This window comes from Siphateles boraxobius, unplaced genomic scaffold (assembly GCF_051911475.1).
Source record: "Siphateles boraxobius isolate OS27281-9 unplaced genomic scaffold, OSU_SipBor_1 26, whole genome shotgun sequence".
NCBI classification, from domain to species: Eukaryota; Metazoa; Chordata; class Actinopteri; order Cypriniformes; family Leuciscidae; genus Siphateles; species Siphateles boraxobius.
This window is the reverse complement of record NW_027508876.1, coordinates 1,211,584-1,232,837: the sequence shown is the minus strand read 5'-3', so window position 1 is coordinate 1,232,837 and position 21,254 is coordinate 1,211,584. Positions and strand designations below refer to the sequence as shown.

The 21,254-nt window shown below is 36.6% G+C and overlaps 1 protein-coding gene across 1 annotated transcript in view; it reads left to right on the top strand.

Annotated features, from left to right (window-relative positions):
• nck1b (NCK adaptor protein 1b) overlaps window positions 1-21,254 on the top strand; it is a 67,202-nt gene that overhangs the window by 26,389 nt on the left and 19,559 nt on the right. Inside the window, exons 2-3 of the mRNA XM_077244134.1 lie at window positions 16,584-16,635; window positions 18,232-18,475. Of these exons, the coding sequence (XP_077100249.1) occupies window positions 18,250-18,475 (226 nt within the window). The 5' untranslated portion in view covers window positions 16,584-16,635; window positions 18,232-18,249. The remainder of the gene's footprint in view (window positions 1-16,583; window positions 16,636-18,231; window positions 18,476-21,254) is intronic.

The window sequence follows — 21,254 nt, the reverse complement described above, 5'->3', positions numbered from 1 at the left end:
CACATGGATTAGTTTTACAATCTCTTTATGAACTCTTTGAAGCGTCAAAGTGGTAGTTGTCAATGGAGGGATAAAAATCACTCAGATTTCATCAAAAAGATCCTCATTTGTGTTCCGAAGATGAACGAAAGTCGTGGGGAAATTGAGTAATGACAGAATTAAAATATTTGGGTGAACTAACCCTTTAGGCAGCTTTTCTTTTTTTAAACATACTGAACGAGAACAACAACTGGGTCCTTTTTCACTTTTTGAGTCAACTGAAAGTCTGAGTTTGATCCGTTTAAGTAGTTAGTAGTTGTACACACAGTATCGAATTTGCACACTAAATGATTACAGAAGTAAAACTGGGCATCATAGACTAAGCAACTGAGGACTGCACACCACCAAAATTTCCCCAAAAGTTGTTCTGAACACAAACTCATGCAGAAACATGCGCTTTGTTGCAAGGAGACACATGACCGATGGGGAAAAAAAGTCTTCTAAAATCGCCTCAAAATATCAAACATGTATGATATCCTCTGACTGGATGCAGTCATAAAAACCTGAAGAACATTTTTGTTTGTTGCCATCAAAACTGTAAACTCAGCATGTTTTGGCAACTAGAGTTGACTGATCTAGATTACACAAACATTTACAAAGTCTTTAAGTGTATGTTGCATAGCGTTTTAAAATCTGTTCAGAATTTAAAGGTTGTAAAGTGTCTTTCATCCTTATTTAAACCAGGTGATTTTGACCAAAAAAAATACACTTTTTTTTTTTTTTGTATTGACAGTAAACAGTTTAAACTGATAAGCTAACCACTTTATTTAAGCCTTCTTGCCTAAAGACTGATTTACCTGGCTTTACGCCAATAAGTTAAAATATGGCTCTGCAAAAAGGCGATGACGTTTTGTATTCAGAAAATAGTTTGTGTGGTAACCGCTATAGAAGATCATTCATTTTTATAGGCCTTGTGGGGGAACGGCTGGCTAAATTATGATCATGCTGTTACCACATGGTGTAATGCATTTGGTCTAATTCTTTTGTAATGCCAAAGGGCCTTAAAAATGACTCCAGATTGAGATGTAAAAGCTGTCCTTATTTTAACTTGTCGTTTATTAATGCTTTTATTGGCGATTGACTATAAATTAGATTATGAATATTGCTAGATTTTTACATTTTGTCAAGATAATGTGTCCATTAGAGCTGCACGATTATCACAAAAATCATAATTGCCGATTATTCCCTTGAAATTGTAATTGCGATTATTAATTACGATTATCACAATTTACATTGAATATATATAGGCGTATTATAATACATGTTTACACAAAAATTGTTAGCACACACACACACACAAGTACTGTCCCCCTTTACTTAACATTCACATATATTGTAAGAATGACTAATAGTAAAGACTACTAATAGATAAACATTAGGACTACTAAAGCAATTAAATAGCAGTCCCAAACTAGTTTTTGTTAATACAATGTTGATTTGATCCACCACAGTCATTTAAAAATATAAAAAATAACACAAAGTGAAAATAAAGTTGCAGTCTTGGGTTATGGAAACGACAGTTATTCATGGTGAATACACAATACTAACAAGAACTGTTAATGAAACAGCTCCTGGTGAATAGAATGAAAATCATACATGCGTGCAAATCCTTCTCAGCTAACACGTGATTTATTGGTATTTTACTTTTATGTCGTGACTTACTAATTTACATTGTAACGACGTTGCATGCTCGTAGTTTCTTTTGCACTTATACAGTGAAGCGATACACAGCGCGCGCCGCCGCATTTGCGTGTGCAATTGAAGAGTGTGCGCTACGAACACAGTATAACGGCTGACAGGACAGTAAAGTCCGTTTTTCTGAGGTGAAAGTCTTTTTATTTCAGCGTACACTTACGTCACTGCCTGGTATGTCATATTGTGCTGGGGTTTCTGAAGTAGTCGTGATTCGCCTATCATAACATAATTATGCTCTAAACACACACACGCAGAGTGGATTTTCTTTTGTAGTCGCGGCTTTGAACGATTACGTATTTGTGGCATCCGTAATTGTAATCGCAATTAGAAATTCGATTAATTGTGCAGCCCTAGTGTCCATGCAGTTTTATTGTGCAATCGTAAGTGTTTTGACACGTGATTTGCGGTATCGTTCAGCACAAACGGTTATGAGTTACATGATGAAGTTTCTACTTGGGGGTTAGGGGTTTGTTTAAAATTGAATTGCAGTAACTTTTCAAAAACACTGGATGTCTGTTAGCAAGATCATAAGTCTGATCATGAGTGGTTTTATTATGGAAAATGTCAAAGGAAGCCCTGAGGGAGTTTTCAGCCCAAAGATATTAAGGTCTTTTTGTGAAGAAAGCTGATTCCTTCTATGACTTTTGCTCTAGTCTGTCTCAAATGGTCGTCCCCTGATGGATACCAATAAACTGAATGTGTGTTTCAGTGTGGCCATCCAGTTTAACACACTTGCGTAAGCAGCACGAGTCTCCATACCCTGCCTAAAGCAACAGGTCTGGATTTCTCCTCTAAACCTCACGTCAACATTAGCGCCACATAAATGACTATTGGATGATCAAGTTTTGTGTGTTCAGCTGCTTTGATATTATATGGTCGTCTTCATTGACAGGGGGTATGAGATGTCTGAACCTTGGTCTTAGATGATACACACACAGAGAGATCTTCTTTAAAGATGATGAATTGGTTTTAAAACTTGAGCTTTTCTAAGGTTGTGCAAGTTGGAAAATAGGACGAGTGCCTATGGAAAACATGTTTTCCTTGCTCTCTTGAATTAAAGGGATAGTTCACTCAAATATGAAAATGGTCATTTATTTACTTACCGTCATTTTGTTCCAAACCGTATGATTTTTGTCGTCTTCTGTGGGTCACAAAAGGAGATATTTAGAAGTTGGCCGTTCACACAGAACGCGTTTTCTAGGGCTGCAACTAACGATTATTTTGATAATCGATTAATCGGACGATTATTTTTTCGATTAATCGGATACAAGATTTTAGAAAATGTAATTTGATTGTTGTTTATTATGACTAAATAAAACCCTAAATCAGGGTATTTGTGTTAAAGTGTACTTTAAAAAGTGCAAAAGCCACACATTGAGTTTTACTAATAAAATCTTTATTTTTTACATTTTAAACCTTAATATATTGATAAATTATATATAGAATGACTGAAAACAAGCATGTGAACGTAGTAGAGCCGCAGTAGATTGCGTTTGAAAAACAATTAAAACTTAATAGTAGACAAATGCTATAAAAAGAGAACGTAATAGGTATGCAGCAAGCTAACGGGCTTGATTAAAATGACGGAAAATTATGCATTAGTGCACAAGCATTCGCTGAAAACCACTGACTACAGTGACTAAAAAACAATCTTTTACTGCTGCTGTTATTTACTGCCTTTATATTTAGTGCTCCACTTTGTAAACACCGTTTTAATTTCTTTGGTAGCACTATTTTAATCCATAACTTATGTTGCGAGCTAACTGATTGTGCAACCTGATGCTCGAGACTAAAAAGATCTAGTGTGACTGTCCCGAAGTTAGTACACAAAGCTGTTTACACAGTAGCATTGTTTTCTCAGATCGGATAGCGATCTGATCGTGAAAAGACCAGGTGTAAAAGCCCTCCGAAACGCATTCGAGACAGATTTGAATCTGATCGCTCCAACCGCTTCAGGAGGAGATCTGAGACTCATTCCAGACGGAACTGGACAAGTGTAAATGCATCTGGTTGTTGAAATCACATTTAAAATTTTAGTCCTCCCAAAAATGCTAAAAAAATAAACATGTGAGCGTGTTATATAGGCTATATGTAATGTTATAGCCAGATATGACGGCGCTACTGCAACACGCATCACCGCAGATGAGAAGCTGACGCCTGCCTCCGCCATCTCGCTGAATGCTGCAGAGACGCAGAGCCGCTATGCGGGAAGCACATGACATAAAATGAGGCCAGCTATTGGCTATTCGCTACTTCTCCTGCTGTACTGGCTGAGTAAAACCTCCGGTCGCTCATTACTGCCACACTTTGGTCACCGCAGATTTAAAATATTTACGAAATGAGCCGCTTGCGGCAAATAAAAGTTATTTAGCAAATAATCAATGTCTAAATTAGTTGACAACTATTTTAATAATCGATTTTAATCGATTAGTTGTTTCAGCCCTAGCGTTTTCTATTCCAATGTGCTACTTTTCTATTGTTTTTCTGTGTAAACATGCACTAGAAAGACATGTATAACTGTTGCGCTCGCGTCTTTTGCAGCGTCTCGCACACGACATGTTCTAAAAACACTGCGCTAAAGTTAAAATCAGTTCAACTTTTAAAACTCTAGACCTTGCGTGTTCAAAGTAAAAACGGATGTGAACGAGCCCTAACGCTGCTCTTTCCCATACAATGAAAACATGCATTGAGCTGTCAAGTTACAAATAGTTAAAAAGGCATCCAAAACATAGTTTATACAACTTGTGAACTTTCCAACTCATTTTTAAAAACAGAAGTAAACTATTTCCTATGAATACGAGTTTTCCGAATCATTAACTGCTGTAGGTAAATGACTAGAACAACAACAAAGTGCAAGTCTCTGCGCAACAAACCATTGTGTTTATGATTACGATAAGAACGTTATAGTAAATACCAGTTTGCAACATCAAGCAGCATAAGGGGCCGTTCACATATCGCGTCTAAAAACGCGTGCAAGGCTGAACATTTTCCGATGTCTCCTTTTCAAAGCGTCAAAAAAACCAGAATCGTCGCATACATTTGAAATAACGAACTTGAGCGCTAAGACTGTTTTTGTACAGCTAAAATAACTAAGCGTCTGACACCAAAAGCCTCGCACATTTCAGTTAAAATGGTTGTTCCTGCTCTTAAAAGCTGATCATATTTTTGTGAGGGACAAGCCTAAAATTAAGCCTAAATTATATAATGAATAAGTTATAACATGTTTTTATATTGCTTTAACTCAAGAAAATAAGCAATTTATTAGTTATACATGATTCAATTCATTTTTTAAGTCTGTTTAATGCAACTTAAGTTGAAATGACTTAAACATCCTAGTTGATTGTACTTAAAAAATTTAAGGCAGCAACTTTATTTTTTCTTTCTTCCCATCTCTCTGAAATTCCACTTGATCCTGTTGAAACTTAAATTTGATGTCAATAACAAAGTAACTTTTTTAAATAATGACTTAAAGGGATAGTTTCATTTACTTGCCCTCAAGTTGTTCCTTGAAGATATTTTGAAGAATGTCGGTAACCAAACGGTTAATGGGACTATCCATACTATGGAAGTCAATGGGGCCCATCACCTGTTTGGTTACCGACATTCTTCAAAATATCTTCTTTTGTGTTCAGCAGAAGAAAGAAACTCATACAGGTTTGGGACATCTTGAGGGGAGAGTAAACGATGACAGAATTCAAATCTTTGGCTGAACTATCCCGTTAATTGTGCAGTTTCTGTGCAATGCAAGTTTTCACATCTCAAAGTTCCCTCTCCAGCCCACCCAGAGCATTTATTGAAACTAAACATTATTGACATGACAATCATGTGCCCACATTTACATATCAGCAACTGATACTTATTTCACATATGAAAGTGTTAGCCAATCATAAAATAAGTAATTTACATATAACAGTCTAAAAGGTGCAGTAGCACAAACATTGTTTTATTCCGAACAGACCGAAAGAGGGAGTAAAATGGACATGACAAAGCAAGTTACTAACTGTTTACTGTTTTGTCGTTACAGTAACATTGACTAAATGATGTGGACTTCAGATAAAGTAAAAGTGTACTAAAACAGAACGTAGGCTATACCTCCTGAAGAGTATTGTTAAAGGTTTCATTGTTTAAATGTGTTTTAAATCCTGCGGATATGCTGGAGAGTTAAAGGCCGTGTGTGTGTGTGTGTGTGTGTGAGTGTGTGTGTGTGTGTGATTTGTCAGAGGAAGTGAGGCAGTGCTGGAGGGGAAAACACACGGATTGCATTCCAGCACCAGAGAATGATTTGAGCTGCCTGTCAGAGGCATTGTTACAGCATCTAGGAGCTCGCGCCGGGCCTATACTGGGTCAATAGTGACCAGTTCTTCCTCATAAACTACTGTCCAATCCAGTCGGATGGGTCAGTATTCAGACATGAAGTGTAGTTTGAAGTTTTATGCTGTAATCTGTGCTCGAATCAGTGGACTTGTATGTTGGTACAGAGATTCTAACTTTAAGCTATTACGCCATCAGTCGAATTCTCTGCACAGTTGAGGATCATATAACTCCTGGTTTTTGACCCTTTTTGAGTCGGAGATGACCAGTTCAGTGGAGGCTTGCTCTGACCTGATCATTGAGTCATTGAGCTGTTGATTTGAGAATAATAGCTGCGGACAGACCAGCCGCCAATTCGGCATTGAGGCGTCCAGGGCAAGTTGTGAACTGATTCAACAGGATTATTAAAAAAAGAATCAGCCCAAAAGATTGATTCATTTACAAGTTGGACATTGCTCTTGCTTTTTGGAGCTGGTGATTACATTGTGCTTTGTATGTACAGTCCCACTGTAGTCAATAATTGTATCCCTTAAAACTCATCTTTGATCACCAAAATGACATATTTAAAAGTTTTTATGCCTTAAAATAGCTTGAATGTAACTCTACACCCTTGCTTTATTTAGCATACACTGTTCTATGAATATGCAAATGAGCCCTGTGTGTTTTTTTTAACCCGTGTTTTTAAGACTGTTTTTGGTTCACTGCAGTTTTAAGGAGAAAATAGTCAGCAATGGTGTTGACTTGTGTATTTGCACATGGTTTGTCTTAAAACACAAAAAACACCACATAGACATATAAACAACATTTAAAAGCTGGATTTTCACCACAGGGGGACGTTTAGTAAGTTAAGTAAGTTTCCCAAAATACAAATAATCTAAAGTATTGATTTCATTAACTGAAATAAACCAAAGTGAAATTATGGTTTCACTAAAATTACTAACACTAAAACTAAGAAATGGCTAAATAATAATAAACTTGCAAAATCATAAAATTACCATAACTAAAATGAAAATTGAAAACTGATTTTAAGAAATAAAAGCAGTTAAAAAATATCAAGTATTTTAATTGTATATAAATACTAAAGTAACACTTACATGTAAACCCTGTTTAAATGTATAAACCTAGATTAAAGTAGCCATGCAATCAAAATTGACCACTTTAATAAATGTCCCTGATTCTATACATGATTCATCTGTAAAATAGGTGCAGATAATATCAACTAGTAATATCAAAGTAAGCAAATAATTGAAGTCCCACCCCTTCAATTTTTCCCACTCCGTATTCTGCTTCATATTAAAGTGTGTGACCGTAGAGAAGGTAAATGCACTTTTTCTTAATGTTGTCTTTGAACGTCTCAAGGTGTCTTGACAAACGTTCTCCTCCTCTTAAATGTGATCAGTACTGATGGATGGATACTTTACTGATCCTTAGGTGAAATGTATATCCATAACACGTTGATTGATGCAAAAAAACGTACATACCATTCTGTGAAAAGTGGCATCGCTCTGTAATTTAACCCTCATTAATTCTGCCATTCATCATTACCCATCACTCCCCTCTCTCAGGACCACCAGTGTCTCTGCGGACAGATAAAAGCTTCTCTCAGATCTCTAAGGTGGTCTAAGTCTGTCACTCATCACACAGCGTTTGAGGCAGCGAAACGGTTTAATGATCTTCAGGAGAATAGAGCGAGCTTCGGTGAAAACTAAGAGAATATTTAATGACTACAATAGTGATTTCTCGCTAGAAATGACATCATAAGTGGAAAACACTGATCAAAAATGTACATTTACACACAAACTGACGACCAGCCGCAACTTTCAGACGCCATCTTTATTTTTCTAGCTCAGCCGTCACCGAATGGAAAGCACAGGATTGTGGGATATTTAAGGCAGCGAAGAATACATGTATGCTGCCTTCAAAAATCGATCCGATGAAGGAATCTCAGGAGACGAGAAGTGAAACTAACAGGGAGCCTTGATGCCTTCCAACCTGGGAATTAGTCCTATAAAGGCAGCATTTATCAGTTTTCAGACGCAGCCGCTGTGTGCTTGTCAGGCCCTGTTGGCGGGCTGAGACGTTCCAGTCGAACTACAGCGGAAGTGGTGAGCGACTCAATCACCCTCTCACTTCATCTAGACACAATGGAGAGAGGAAGCTGTGCAGTCTTAGTCTTGTGCAGTATCTCTCAGGTGCGGTCTAGCTCGATTCCCGCAATGGTTGCAGCTTTCTTAAGACATCTGTACACCTCATTTGTTTCGGTTTGCAGTGCACACTCTTCTTTTTCAATGCTCAGGTTATAGTAACATGTTTCAGGGGAGTGGTGAACCTACAGCGGGTTACAAGAGCAAAGCCTGGATTACCTGTTAACCAATGAGCATTTTTTGATTTATAGCAGGAACATGAACGTAAAGAAGAGGATATAATGTCACAATGTTGTTGTCAATGCCAAGACCGGAAAACCTCACTAATGAACCTGCGGTTTTCGGATAAGGTGGGACATCTTCCAGTTTTTGTTTGATCCTCAGGGAAAGTATTTATTAGCACTTTACCCATAAAATAAGAATAGTCACTAGGCTAAAGAGCTTTCTGTGTTGCTGTGGAACCGAGGGCCTGTTTCTTTCTCGGCGTTCGAACCATGATTTGCATCACTTTACCACACAAATAAAGCTCTGCACGAAAGTTTCGACTCGCTTTTGAATGCAGTAACGCTTGATGTCATTAAGTTTACATCTCAGTATTCGAATTAAAAAAACTAAAAACAGCAATGATTGGAGCTTTCCAATTCGCAATTATTTCAGTGCCAACAGGTTATTTGAAAATAATTATCTCAAAAGAATGTTTCGCTCACAAATCGGACAGTGCTCTTGTGTTCTGGTCTTCTGGAGCTGGTCTAAGTGTTTTTATTAGCTCAAAATAATAAGGAAAGGGGGATGGGAGGTCAGTTTTTTGTTGTTTCATGGTGAGAGTCTGGGCAGTCCTTTATAGGTATGTAACGATACACTTGCAACCGGTTGAAAATCGATAAAAATGTGTGACGATTCAAGTCGATTGAAATGTTAAACGAATCGCGATACACGTTTTAAGCAGGGGCGTTTACTGTAGCCTACTGTGAAGTTGTGAACCTCGCTTTACAGGCACAATAGCAGCAAGCACACACTGGCGCGAAGCTAGCGAGTGTTTTCACTTCAATCATGAACTTGAGCTTGTGTGAGCCAAGCTCAACTTCTACAGGAATGGACTGAAACCGCTCGGTTTGCTCCGCTCGCGCGGCGCCAGTGTGTGCATCACAAGTGACGGCAAGCGTACATATTGACTCATCAAATCGGAGGTGTGGCGGCATTTTGACTTTCCGTAGACTAATAATAATCACCACCGTGAGAAGCACAAGTCACCTCCGTTTTCATGTAAAAGGCATTAATATGACAAGTGCGAGAGCCACGGAGATCACAAGGTGCACCAGTGTTTCCGTGGAAACCAGGTGTTGTATTTATTTTACTATCTCTTTCTCTAAATGTGTACATGGATATATATTTTTTTATATATATAATTTATTGATGGTTATGGCATATTTTTCTAAATGTGTGTGTTTTTTTTTTACTCTTGCTAGTGTAATGATACAAATTATAACAAAATTAAAACCCCTCTAAATGTGGTACTAATTTTACATAGTCTTTTACTTAGTGTGGGAAGGTACCAGTGTCCACCCTCTTGACCAGACAGACAGAAAGACTGAGTTGAAAAACCTTGAAGGGATTTTTTTTTAAATTTCAATGTAGTTTTTTTATTTAACAAATATATTTCAAAATGAAAAAGAAATGTGCAGCATTTTGTCTGAGAAATAATAAAAGGGACACTTTTTCATTTATAATTTCTTAAATGAATCACTTGTTAAACAAATCGTGAGAATATCGCATCGTGAAACCAGTATCGTGAATCGTATCCGATCGTGAGTTGAGTGAATCGTTACATCCCTAGTCCTTTATATAAAACCAATAAAAAGTTGATCTTAAAATAAGGAAAGGTGTGCTTTTATTAAATGTAGTAAAGTAAAATTTACTTTTGATTCCAGTAGCATTTATTGTTAGCATGTCGCTAAGATAACAGATTACCTGTCTAATTAACATACAATTTTAGGAAATAGCTGCGATTGAATTAGTCCAATTTGCAAAGGACTTATTCAGTTTGATTTGTGGACCGATTCAAAAGATTAGTTGAAGAATGATTGTCTCAACGTTTCATTTACGAATCGTACATTACTCTCAAGTTTTGGAGATGGTCTAGATTTTGGTCAGTTCATAAAATAATAAGGAACAGAATTGGGGATGATAATTGACTGGTTAAATGTTAACCGAAAGTAAGGGTTTTGACCGATTAATTCTTTGTTATTTAATAATTTATTTAATAGCTATTTAGTTAAGAATTTTTTTTTCAAGCTATTTTTAAAAACGTTTGCAAAAATAAATCATGCGTATGTCAATTGCGTTGAGAAAAAAAAAAAAACAGATAAGTTACGTGTAAGTCGACTAAAAGTCCTTTACATTTTACAAGTATGCAGAACAGAACAATAATAAAAAATGTAAGTAGCTAAAATTATAGTAAATTATCAAATACAATTGTTTATGATCAACATATCATTTTCAAGCCAAAACAAATTTATTTAGCGAAACTGAAACGTATCTCTCATTTAACATTCTAATCTTGTCGGTTAATGAACACTGGTTATCTGCAGGAAAATGAAACGCATTCCTAAACGCAATGTTTCTTGTGAAATGTTGTGCAGAAAGACTTGACTTGTTTGACGTTAGAATTGCCTTTACGGCAAAGGCACTGTCGAATCCTTTCTTTATAACTAACAAAATATAAACAAAGTCAATAAGAGATCTATTTGCGCGGCGTTGATGGCTTCATTGATTATAACAGCAGTTTTCTCAAGAGTGCAGCGTTGTGTACCTCACCTTGTAATTGACAGCTTCAGGCATTATAATCAAATTATTAAATGCACATTTGAATCAGATTGACAGTGATAACCATAGCAATGGAAGGAACAAAACATGTCAAATGGTTTGTGCATTAAGTTTAGGTGTAAATGCAAAGTAATAAACCTGCCACTTTTTCTATGTAATGTTACTTTGTTTATTTCGTGCACAACTTTTCAAATCTATTTTATATTAAAATATCTGCAAAATGATATGTAAAAAGTGCTTTATTTTATGATCTGTCCTGACTCCTGACAGTGATTATTTTTATGTTTCATAAATAAATAGTATATGCAAATATTGCAAACTGTTTCTTCGCATTTATTTTGGATTTATTGTTTACATGGGCAGGCTACTTTGTAAAGTGTGTGTGGATGACTGTGTTTGTCCGGCACCACCGCACACCATTTTTGACCCAGGAAAAACCCTGCCATTTATATACATGCTATAGATATTTTGTGGGTTATGGCCTGGTCATAACATTTGCATGTGACTATTTTCATTTAACCATGTCAGCTGTAGCTTTCACTAGATGCACGTCATGAGGAGAGTGAGATAGATCGGCTCTGCGTTTCCTCTCGATCTTATCAGGGTTATTGAATTTTAGTGTAGTGTTGATGGATGTTGAAAAGATGTCCTCAGATTCTCTCCTCCGGCTCGAAAGAGGAATTAAAAGCAAGCACGCTTCTCCAGGTTGGTCCAGTTTTCACTGCTTTAGCTTGAGTTTTATATGACATTATTACAGTGTGTTCCTCACAGCTGGATATATATTCACACACATGGATGTTTGGACACACATGCTACAGTGGTGTCTACATTTCCGGTTACAAACATACAAAACAGAGTTATCAATCTTTTGTCTTTCACTTAATTTTTGTGAGTATGCATTTAATGTAGTTTTTTTTTTTTAATGGTTGTTGCCAATGAATATTGGCATTATCATATTGGGTCCCACTTTATATTAAGTGGCTTTAAGTACTATGTACTTACATTGAAAATTAAGTACAATGTACTTATTGTGTTCAGGTTGTATTGTAAAAGACTTTTGCTGCTATTGAGATGTGATACTGGTAAGGTTTGGGTCAGGTGTGTGTGGTATGGGTCGGTTTAAGGTTGGGTTAAGGTGTAAGGGAAGGGTCAAATTAATTACAGCTGTAATTACATGCAGGCATTTTCAAAATATAAGTACAATGTAAAAACATGTATGTACACAATAAGTCCATTGTATCAAATTATTAATTTCAATGTAAGTACATAGTACTTAAAGTCACTTAATATAAAGTGGGACCTCTTATTGATTATTAGCTGTAATGTAAAAATCTTACTCACACCTAATGTTGTTGACCTTTAAAAACACTAATATTTTAATATAATGTTGAAAGAAGAACATTCAGAGAAGAAACGGCGTTCCAGAGGGGAAGCAAAGTTTCAGATTTTGACTAAATATTACTAAGACCTTTTTTTTAGGATTAACTTGCTCAGATTAATTGTCCAGCACTAGACTAATAATGTGCGGTAACAAGGTAAATAGGGTCAATTTTGGTTTATGCGGACAGTATTAGGACAGTAATATTGGGCATTTATTGGTTATTAGCCATAGAATTAAAATAATTCAGCTTTTAATATTGTTGCATCCCTAGATATAGAATTATTTACAACAGTTTAATGGTGTAGTCTAGTTAGTTCAATCATTGCTACTTTGACCATACATTAAATGTAAGGTTTTTGATGAGAAAGTATTAGTCAAGTCCACGGCTGGGCAATAAACTATATCATATCAAGATCGTGATAAAATTGATGTTAATAACGAGGATAAGCTCTGGTTTCTCCAGGCTGCAGTCATTGTCAGGATACTCTTTAAGCTGGCAGTATTATTAAATTATATGATGTATATTGATATTGATCAATATGGAAACAATTATCATGATCATGTTTTTTTTTCATAATGCCCCCAATAGACTATACAGATAAAACTCGAAACATTTGAATATCGTGCAAAAGTTATAATTTTGATGATTATGGCTTACAGCTTATGAAAACCCCAACTTCAAAATCTCAGAAAAGTAGAATATTACACGAAATCAATAAAAAAAGGGATTTGAATACAGAAATGTGTGCCCTCTGAAAAATATAATCATGCATATGTATATAGTTATATATACTAAATATATTAGTTTCACCTTTTAATGTGAATTACTGAAATACAAGAACTGTTGTACGATATTCAAATTTTTCCAGTTTCACCTGTATAGGTGTACTGTACAAATGATAGTAGCAAAGTTCCCCTTTAGTGCCTCTTACTGCTTACATCTGTATCTCCAACACTCGGTATTTTTATGGTAGTTTCATACTACTTTATCTCATGACTAGTTGTTCAGTGTGCCCTAAGCACACAACATTTGGGTTTGTAAAACTCACACACATGCTGTAAATGAACCTGTGGGACAAACCCAACGCATCTGCGCCAACTCAATGATTGAAAAGGTTTGTGGAACGGCAGAATTTGGGGCTGAGAGACAGATGGAGAGGGAGGATACAGGCTCATTTAAACTCTCGTGACCTCAATAGTGTGACACGAGCCCAGATGCAGATGTTGTGCTAGCACAGTCTCTTCTGTGAAGTGCATCTCTTTAACCGGCAGTTAAAGAAAGCTTGAAGAGCACAGATGCGCACGGTTGGAGGTTTTTCAAAGCTAATGCGTTTGTTCTATCAGACGGCAGCATAAAGGCGCTGCACTTCTGTAATGATTAGCGCAGACGGCGTTCTTTTTTAGTGTGCAAAGAGCAGCAGAGAGCATTCATTTTTAGAGTCGCATTTGGTGACATCAAATCCTGTTTTTGGTTTGCTTACATGTCTTTGGTCCATGTTGTATTCATATTTCATTCGAAACGCACCAGAGTTCGTTTGGAAGCGGACCGAGGCCCATCTTTTCAGAGCCATCCCTTCAGCGATCTTGGTTTGCTTGTTTTGTGACACCAATTATTTGTAATGGCAAATATTTCAGATGGCACATTCACAATTATTCAAATGAACCACACTAACAGAGCAATCACACCAGAGTTTGTTTTAATCCAACCAAACATGCCAAGTGAAAACACACACCCTTCATTTTTTTGTCTGACAAAGTGATGAAGCATTTCTAGTTCTGTCAATTTTTCTACAATTTGGTAGATTACAGAAAATGAATGCATTATATTATATTATCATATTATGCAGTATCATTCCAAAATCTAGGGTTGATATGCAATGTTTTTTAAAAGAAGTCACTTCTGCTCACTAAGACTGCATTTGTGATAAAAAATGCAGTAAAAACAGTAATATTGTGAAATATTATGACAATTTAAATGAACTGTTGTCTTTTAGAATAGATTGTAATGTGTAATTTATTCCTGTGATGCAAAGCTGAATTTTCGGCATGATCCTTCAGTTATCGTGCTGATTTTCTGCTCAAGAAACATTTCTGATCAATTTCAATGTTGAAAACAGTTGTGCTGCGAACAGTGTAAATGTCTTTTACTGTCACTTTTGATCAGTTTAATGTGTCCTTGCTGAAAAAAAAAAAACATACCGACCCTAGTATTGAGTTCCTTATTTTTCAGCAGGTAAAGGTAAAGAAGACTACCAAAGGAGCAGGACACATGACCGGTCATTTCTTAAGAAAGTAGCGCTGAAGGAATCGCGTGTTCATGAGAATATGATGTTAGATTAGCGTGTGGCGTATGATTGGCCTTCACTCGCTGAACTCCTGCTATGCGGTGGGAGTGAACGGGTCCGCCAGACTGTCTCTGCACTGCTGTTAACTTTACCTCCCAGCGTTCATTCATCTAATTACTGAAGCTGCGAGAGGTTTGAAGTTCCTAATACCACATGATAGAGCCCATAAAATAAATCTACATTACTTTGCAGCGGAGTTAATCAACAAAGATGTGCATGTTAGAGATGTGTGAGGTGTGTGTGTCTCATCGTTGGGTTGTAGTGTGTTTCTCTGTTCTAAAACCTTGCGTGATGCTTACCTGTGCAGCGTTTCATAGGCAGTCAGAAACTTCTTTGTTCTTGTCAAAATCTGAAGCAGCGTTGCATGCATCATTGTCTCAAATTGCGGTCTTGTGGCCTTCGCTTGCACTTATCGGTGATTTCCACAAGATCGAAGGGCGTTCCATTCTCGTAAACTCGAAGGGCTTTATGCCCCTGATCCGGAAGTTATAAAAATCAATCCAGTTTATGTTTCACAGCTAAATAGCTCTGCGATGCATTAAGCATTGCAAAATAAACCCAATTATTTCTATATGGCTCATATAAATTTATATAAATTATTTGTAACAGTTCCACTTAGTGTAACATTGGAATAACAAACTGTAAATGTAAATAATGTGTATACATCTCTTGTCAAAATAGCACTGGGCTGAGAGACTGCGAGGCCATGTTTGTGTGGCGTTTTACATTTAATTTGCAGTGTTTGTCCTCTGCATCTCTAACTGTACAGTTGAATTACTGTAATGACTCTTGGAAATAGGCACCTTACAAATCATAAACATTTGATTTATACTTTTAAATCAAACTTTGCATAATCTGAGTTATAACATGCATGAATTTGTGAGGTCACAGATATTTACTGTTGGCAGTAATTAACCCTTTAGTATCACAAAGGCTGATATATTGGCATTTTTTTAATGATCAGCATTGGTATTATGTTTTTGTGTTTGAGCAATGTTGCGGAGGCAGAACTTTTATTTTGATTTTGCTTATTTGACATTATTTTTATGAAATAATTTTGCTCGATTCAAAAGGCCATATCACCCAGCCATAACTTCAGGGTTCATTCATTGGAATAGTGTGATTTTCATGTATTCTGCAGTTAAAGAGAAACCCTCCATTTAGGCAGGATCGGCCAATTGATGATCACAGGATTAAGACCGTATCTACCGGCATGGTCACTTTTTTGGTGCATTTCTGATTCTTTTACTGAAGCCAGCTTTCAGTTTGTCAGGTATGATGTCGGGATTATAGATGGAAAGCACAGTTTTCCCTATTTTAATTTGTTTACCCACACGCTTGGTATTCGCTGATGCATTTCAAATGAAAAAGCATATCCTGCTTTTTGCTGTTTGTGCCCTACTTTTGGATCTGCCTTTTCCCCTACTGTTTTCCTGACTCACCCTTGGACAATAGACAATCGCTGGCCATCATTCTAGAGGAAGTGATCTCTTGCTTTGACTGCATGGAGATCATTTGACTATAAACTGTCTTCTGGCAGTCGTCGAATTGAGGTCCTAAAACAATGGTCATCTTCATCAGTTATTTATTCAGCCAAACGGCTCACAATCGCTGGAGAGATGATTGTCTTTGGCGAGTAAACGAAGGCACATTCCCTGCGTACATCTGAGGGTGTTCCCAACAACGCCGTCGCCAGCGTACATGCCAGACGCTTCAGACGGGAGGTGTAACTCATTGATTTTCCAAAGTCATTGCAGTCTGTTTCCATTAGGGGGTTTCCTTTCTCGTTTTTTTGTCTTTGAGAACATGCAGTTTTGTTAAACTTATGATTTTCTTTCTTTCTAGGTCTGCCTTCGAGCATCTCTACTAAGATATCCACAGCTTTAATGCAGTACAGGTAAACATTTCAACTAACATTTAAACATGATCTTTTATGTTTAGCATTTGGTTGAACATTTTACGTACCGAATGGAAACTTTGGCAAGACAAACTTTGATTTAATTAGCTCGGCAACACTTGAGAGATTGGTGGATAGTTGCTAAGTTTGTGTAATCAGAATACCAATAATAACCAGAAAAAAAAACGTTGAGCTTAAGTACACGGGGACTCTTATTTTGAAATGTCTTTGCTCTTTCCGGCTGCTCATCTAAGAAGATGAGGGGGGAAAAATGCACTCTTGCAGCCATCCACAACACATTACTATATAAACATCATAAAGTAAACACTGTCTTTATTAATCTAAAGAAGATCATATGCAATCTATTGGCATAATTGTGGTGTTTATTGATTGTGAACTGCTCTATAAACTGCTCTTTTGGGACTGCGGCACAGGTCCCAAAGCTTTTCGATGCAGTACAGTATAGCTCATAAATCCCACCCTCTCCATGTAAACAAATGGGACGTGATCCAAGCTAAACAATCAAATTACACTTCAAATATGGTTTCTGTCATTTTAGGTTATGTTTATCACGCTGATGTAAGATCAGAAGTGGTGCGACGGGACAAAAGCAAATAGACCCCATTATAATCAGAGACGCTGTCTACACTGGAAGCGGCGCAATGCGACATGTTTCTGACGTAATCCAAGCGCTCGCGACATGAAGAACAAATAGATTTGCAACGGTTGATTGTTTGAGTCCAGTGTTGACGGCCTCGAGCTGTTGCGGCGCGATGCCACACATGATGCTAGACTTTTTTGTAGTGTAAAGCCAAATATATCATGTGGTCACTGTGTTTCCAAGCTTTTCAACAAATGCTTTTTCAAATGTTTTATGTATCTATTAATTGATATGCTTTTGAGTATACTCTTCATGTCTTAGTTTAGGTCAACGTTTTATTGCTGAAAACATGAGTCCAAAGACCTTTAGAAAGTAGGTCACCTATGTTGTGGCCTAGAGATGTTCATGAAGGTGAACAATGATGTTAATCTATTCTGACAGCCAGGTTTGCTGTCCTGAGCCCTGTAGGCCAATCAGAAAGACTGTGTTCTTGAGAACGCTATACCTGGTCATGTCCTTTAGACTCAAAGGTCTTCGCTGCTCTGATTGGTCTTCAGTTCACTGTTGTTGTTTTTGTAATACAGAATTGTCATTTTAGATCCATCATTTGAAGCTTAGTCATCCAAGTGAACAACAGGATCTCTACAACTTTCCATTTTAACCCCAGATTGTTCCTGGCAAATGTCATTGTTTGTTAGGAGTTCAGTTGAAGTCTTTGTGTTGGTTTTCCAAAGAGCAAGCTGACCTTGAAATGGGACATAGAAAGAGGTTTTCGCTTTTGGCTTGCTTAGTTGGGGACATTTAATGTTCAACAATATTATTTACCTGCCTCCAATGACACCATTATATGAGAACTGAACTGAGCTGGACGATGACATCACTGTTTTCTCCAGAGCGGCTGTATAAACTAAATTAATCAACCTTGTTTTCTCTTGCTAAATAAAATCTTGTTCCACTATGTATGTAACCTCAATTCAATTATCATCTTTCCTCAGTCCTGAAACAAATCCAAGATGACGGAAGAGGTGATTGTCATCGCCAAGTTTGATTACTTGGCCCAGCAGGACCAGGAGCTGGACATTAAGAAGAACGAGCGGCTCTGGCTCCTGGACGACTCCAAGTCCTGGTGGCGCGTACGAAACGCCACCAACAAGACGGGCTTCGTGCCTTCTAACTATGTAGAGCGGAAGAACAGTGCCAGGAAAGCCTCAATCGTCAAGAACCTCAAAGACACTTTAGGTACAGCCGCAACTTCTGCTTTACTCCACATTTACTTGCTCTCGTGTTGCTTAAAACCCACATGACATGTACATTGAATCTTCAAGAAATGATTCAGCAGAATACTGGCTACTGTTTTTAATTCAACAAAAGTGTTGTCAAGGTCCAGAAATGCACCCTAAATGTCGCCCATGTGACTTGTTCAATGTTTTCTGAAGCAATGTAATGGCTTTGTGTGAGGGACAGACACACATTTATGTTATTATACATTGGAAATCTCTAATTTAAATCTGGCGATAACTTTGATTGCATACAGGAGTGGTTAAAAACTCATGAGAGTGAGTCAAGATGACACAGTTTTAGTTTTCACTGTTTGAGGAACAAAACGGTTTGCAAACAGATATTTCAGCTCACTTCTGCTTATAAAGAGGTCCATATTCTGTTTCTAATTGGGTAATCTGTGTGGTTCAGCATGTAGAGCATATTCGTTGTCATTTCCTGAAGAGTCTTGTTTTTGACCACAATGATGTTTAGTGCTTAAATACACAGGAAGATACAGTATTGCATTTAGAAGCCTGAAATAACTGCGTTCATTTGAGAAACCTCCTGTGATCAGCTGCTTGCTAGCTCATAAAACCCCACACCTTCAGTCAACTACTTTCCAGGTAGAGTCAATGTCTTGTAATTCACATTTCTGTAAACTGGGGATGTTTCAAACTCTGAGCAAATCAAGATTGTTTTTGCATTGACCAACGTCAAAGAAAGTGAGGTCATCTTAAGCCGAGACCAATTTTCTCTTGAATGTACTTGTTTGCGTAGATTATACAAAGTTTGATTGTGAACATTGTGTTCGGTTTCCATTAAGTTAAGCATAAATGCGGTGAATCTCATGAGACTTGCAGAGGACGTGTTCGGGTTTTATTCTGACTTCAATGAAAGAGAAGAAATTCTGTGCATAAAGTTAAGTAAAGATTAATTTTGCATTGTTTTAATTGAAATTAAAAACAATCCCACCCCATCATTTTTTTTTATCTAAAAATCTATATTTGTTAAATAATCTGTAATTTAGTTGAATTTGTTATTTGAGTTGTAAAGTTTTATAGCCTATATCATGGCTGTTTTTTTATTCTACAGTAAGTAATTGTCATTAGATTGTCATTACATTAATAAATTCTGTACAATAATATATATTTATTTAGTCACAAAACACCTCTACAAATAGTTGTGGTGCATTTTTTTAAGAACTAAAACAAAAATTGGGTCTCACATGATATTAAGTGTCTTTATCTACATTTAAATTAATAATTTTGATGCAATGCATTTGTGTACATGTTTTTACATCGTACTTCTATTAAAAAACCTGCATGTAATTGCATCTGTTATTAATTTATATAATTATATATCTATATAAAGACCTACATATAATGTAAGCAAAAGTATTCTTGTTTTTACAAACGGCTTCAATTTTTATATACAAAATGTTTTTTTATATATATATATATATATATATATATATATTATTGTGAAATGTGAATTGGATGTTTTCATGAGATTGAAATATATCTAGCGATATCAAGTGTATGGAAGTAGCAACTGGTCTCTTCTTCCCTATCGGAGTTGAATAGATTTTTGAAAAATAAAAAATTTAGCCTTGGACTTGGTTCTATTCGCCGGTTGTTGATTGGATGGAGGCAGAGCTTGTTGTCGATTGTAAGAAAGAAGTCTGTCGTTTCACTGGAAGATCAAGTTATGAAATTTTAATAAAAATGTATGAGTTTAAAAATACAAAAATTAATTTATGCACTGATGAATCACTTACAATAAGGTCAGGAACATGCAGTAAGCAAATAGAAGGGGTGAATTTTCATGCCATGTCGAGTTTAAGGAAATCTTTTGCATTGAGAGGATTTGAGATGTTCATGAGGGAAGTGTTTGCGACACTGGAATGTGAGGCGTAGTGTCAGGAGATAAGCTAGACAAAGAGAAACGGAGGAGATTGAAAGATTAGCTCATCATGTTCCTGTCCAGACTAGAGCACATGTTTACCACACCTGAAGACCTCCCGGACCCCTCAGAAACACACTTCAGGACAGTCTGTGGAGATTCTGACCCTGTAGTGCAGGGATGGGCAACTCCGGTCCTCGAGGGCCACTGTCCTGCAGAGATTAGCTCCAACCCTGACAAAAATTATTTTTTTTAGTAATCCTGAAAACATTGATTAGCTTGTTGGTGTGTTTTATTAGGGTTGAAGCTAAACTCTGCAGGACAGTGGCCCTCCAGGACCGGAGTTGCCCATCCCTGCTGTAGTGTGTGAGGGAAATCAGAGCGCTGTCATTTAACAGAATATCTGTTTTAGTGTGAGTGTGTGTGTACCTGATATATATCCATGTTATATATCCATATATCGAATTGAAACTAATTGCAAGTTTGTGAATCAATATCATGAAGATAAAATTGCCCATATAATCACCTTATAACTAAACCTAGTTATGCAAAAATATTTTGAATAAGCCAAGCTATCATGTTTTGGAAAGAAAAAAAAAATATGAATGTATATTATGTATGTATATGTATATGTGTGTATGTAGGATATATATATATATATATATATATATATTTTTTTTTTTCATACACATATGTGTGTGTCAAGTCATCCTCATTTATAAAGCGCTTTTAACAATGTAGATTGTTTCAAAGCAGCTTTACAGAGATAAACATATAATTTAAGGTAACAGAGATTGGTTTGGTTTTATAGTGGCTCTTGAAAAATGTTTTTTCCAGCTAAAGTTAGTTTTGATTG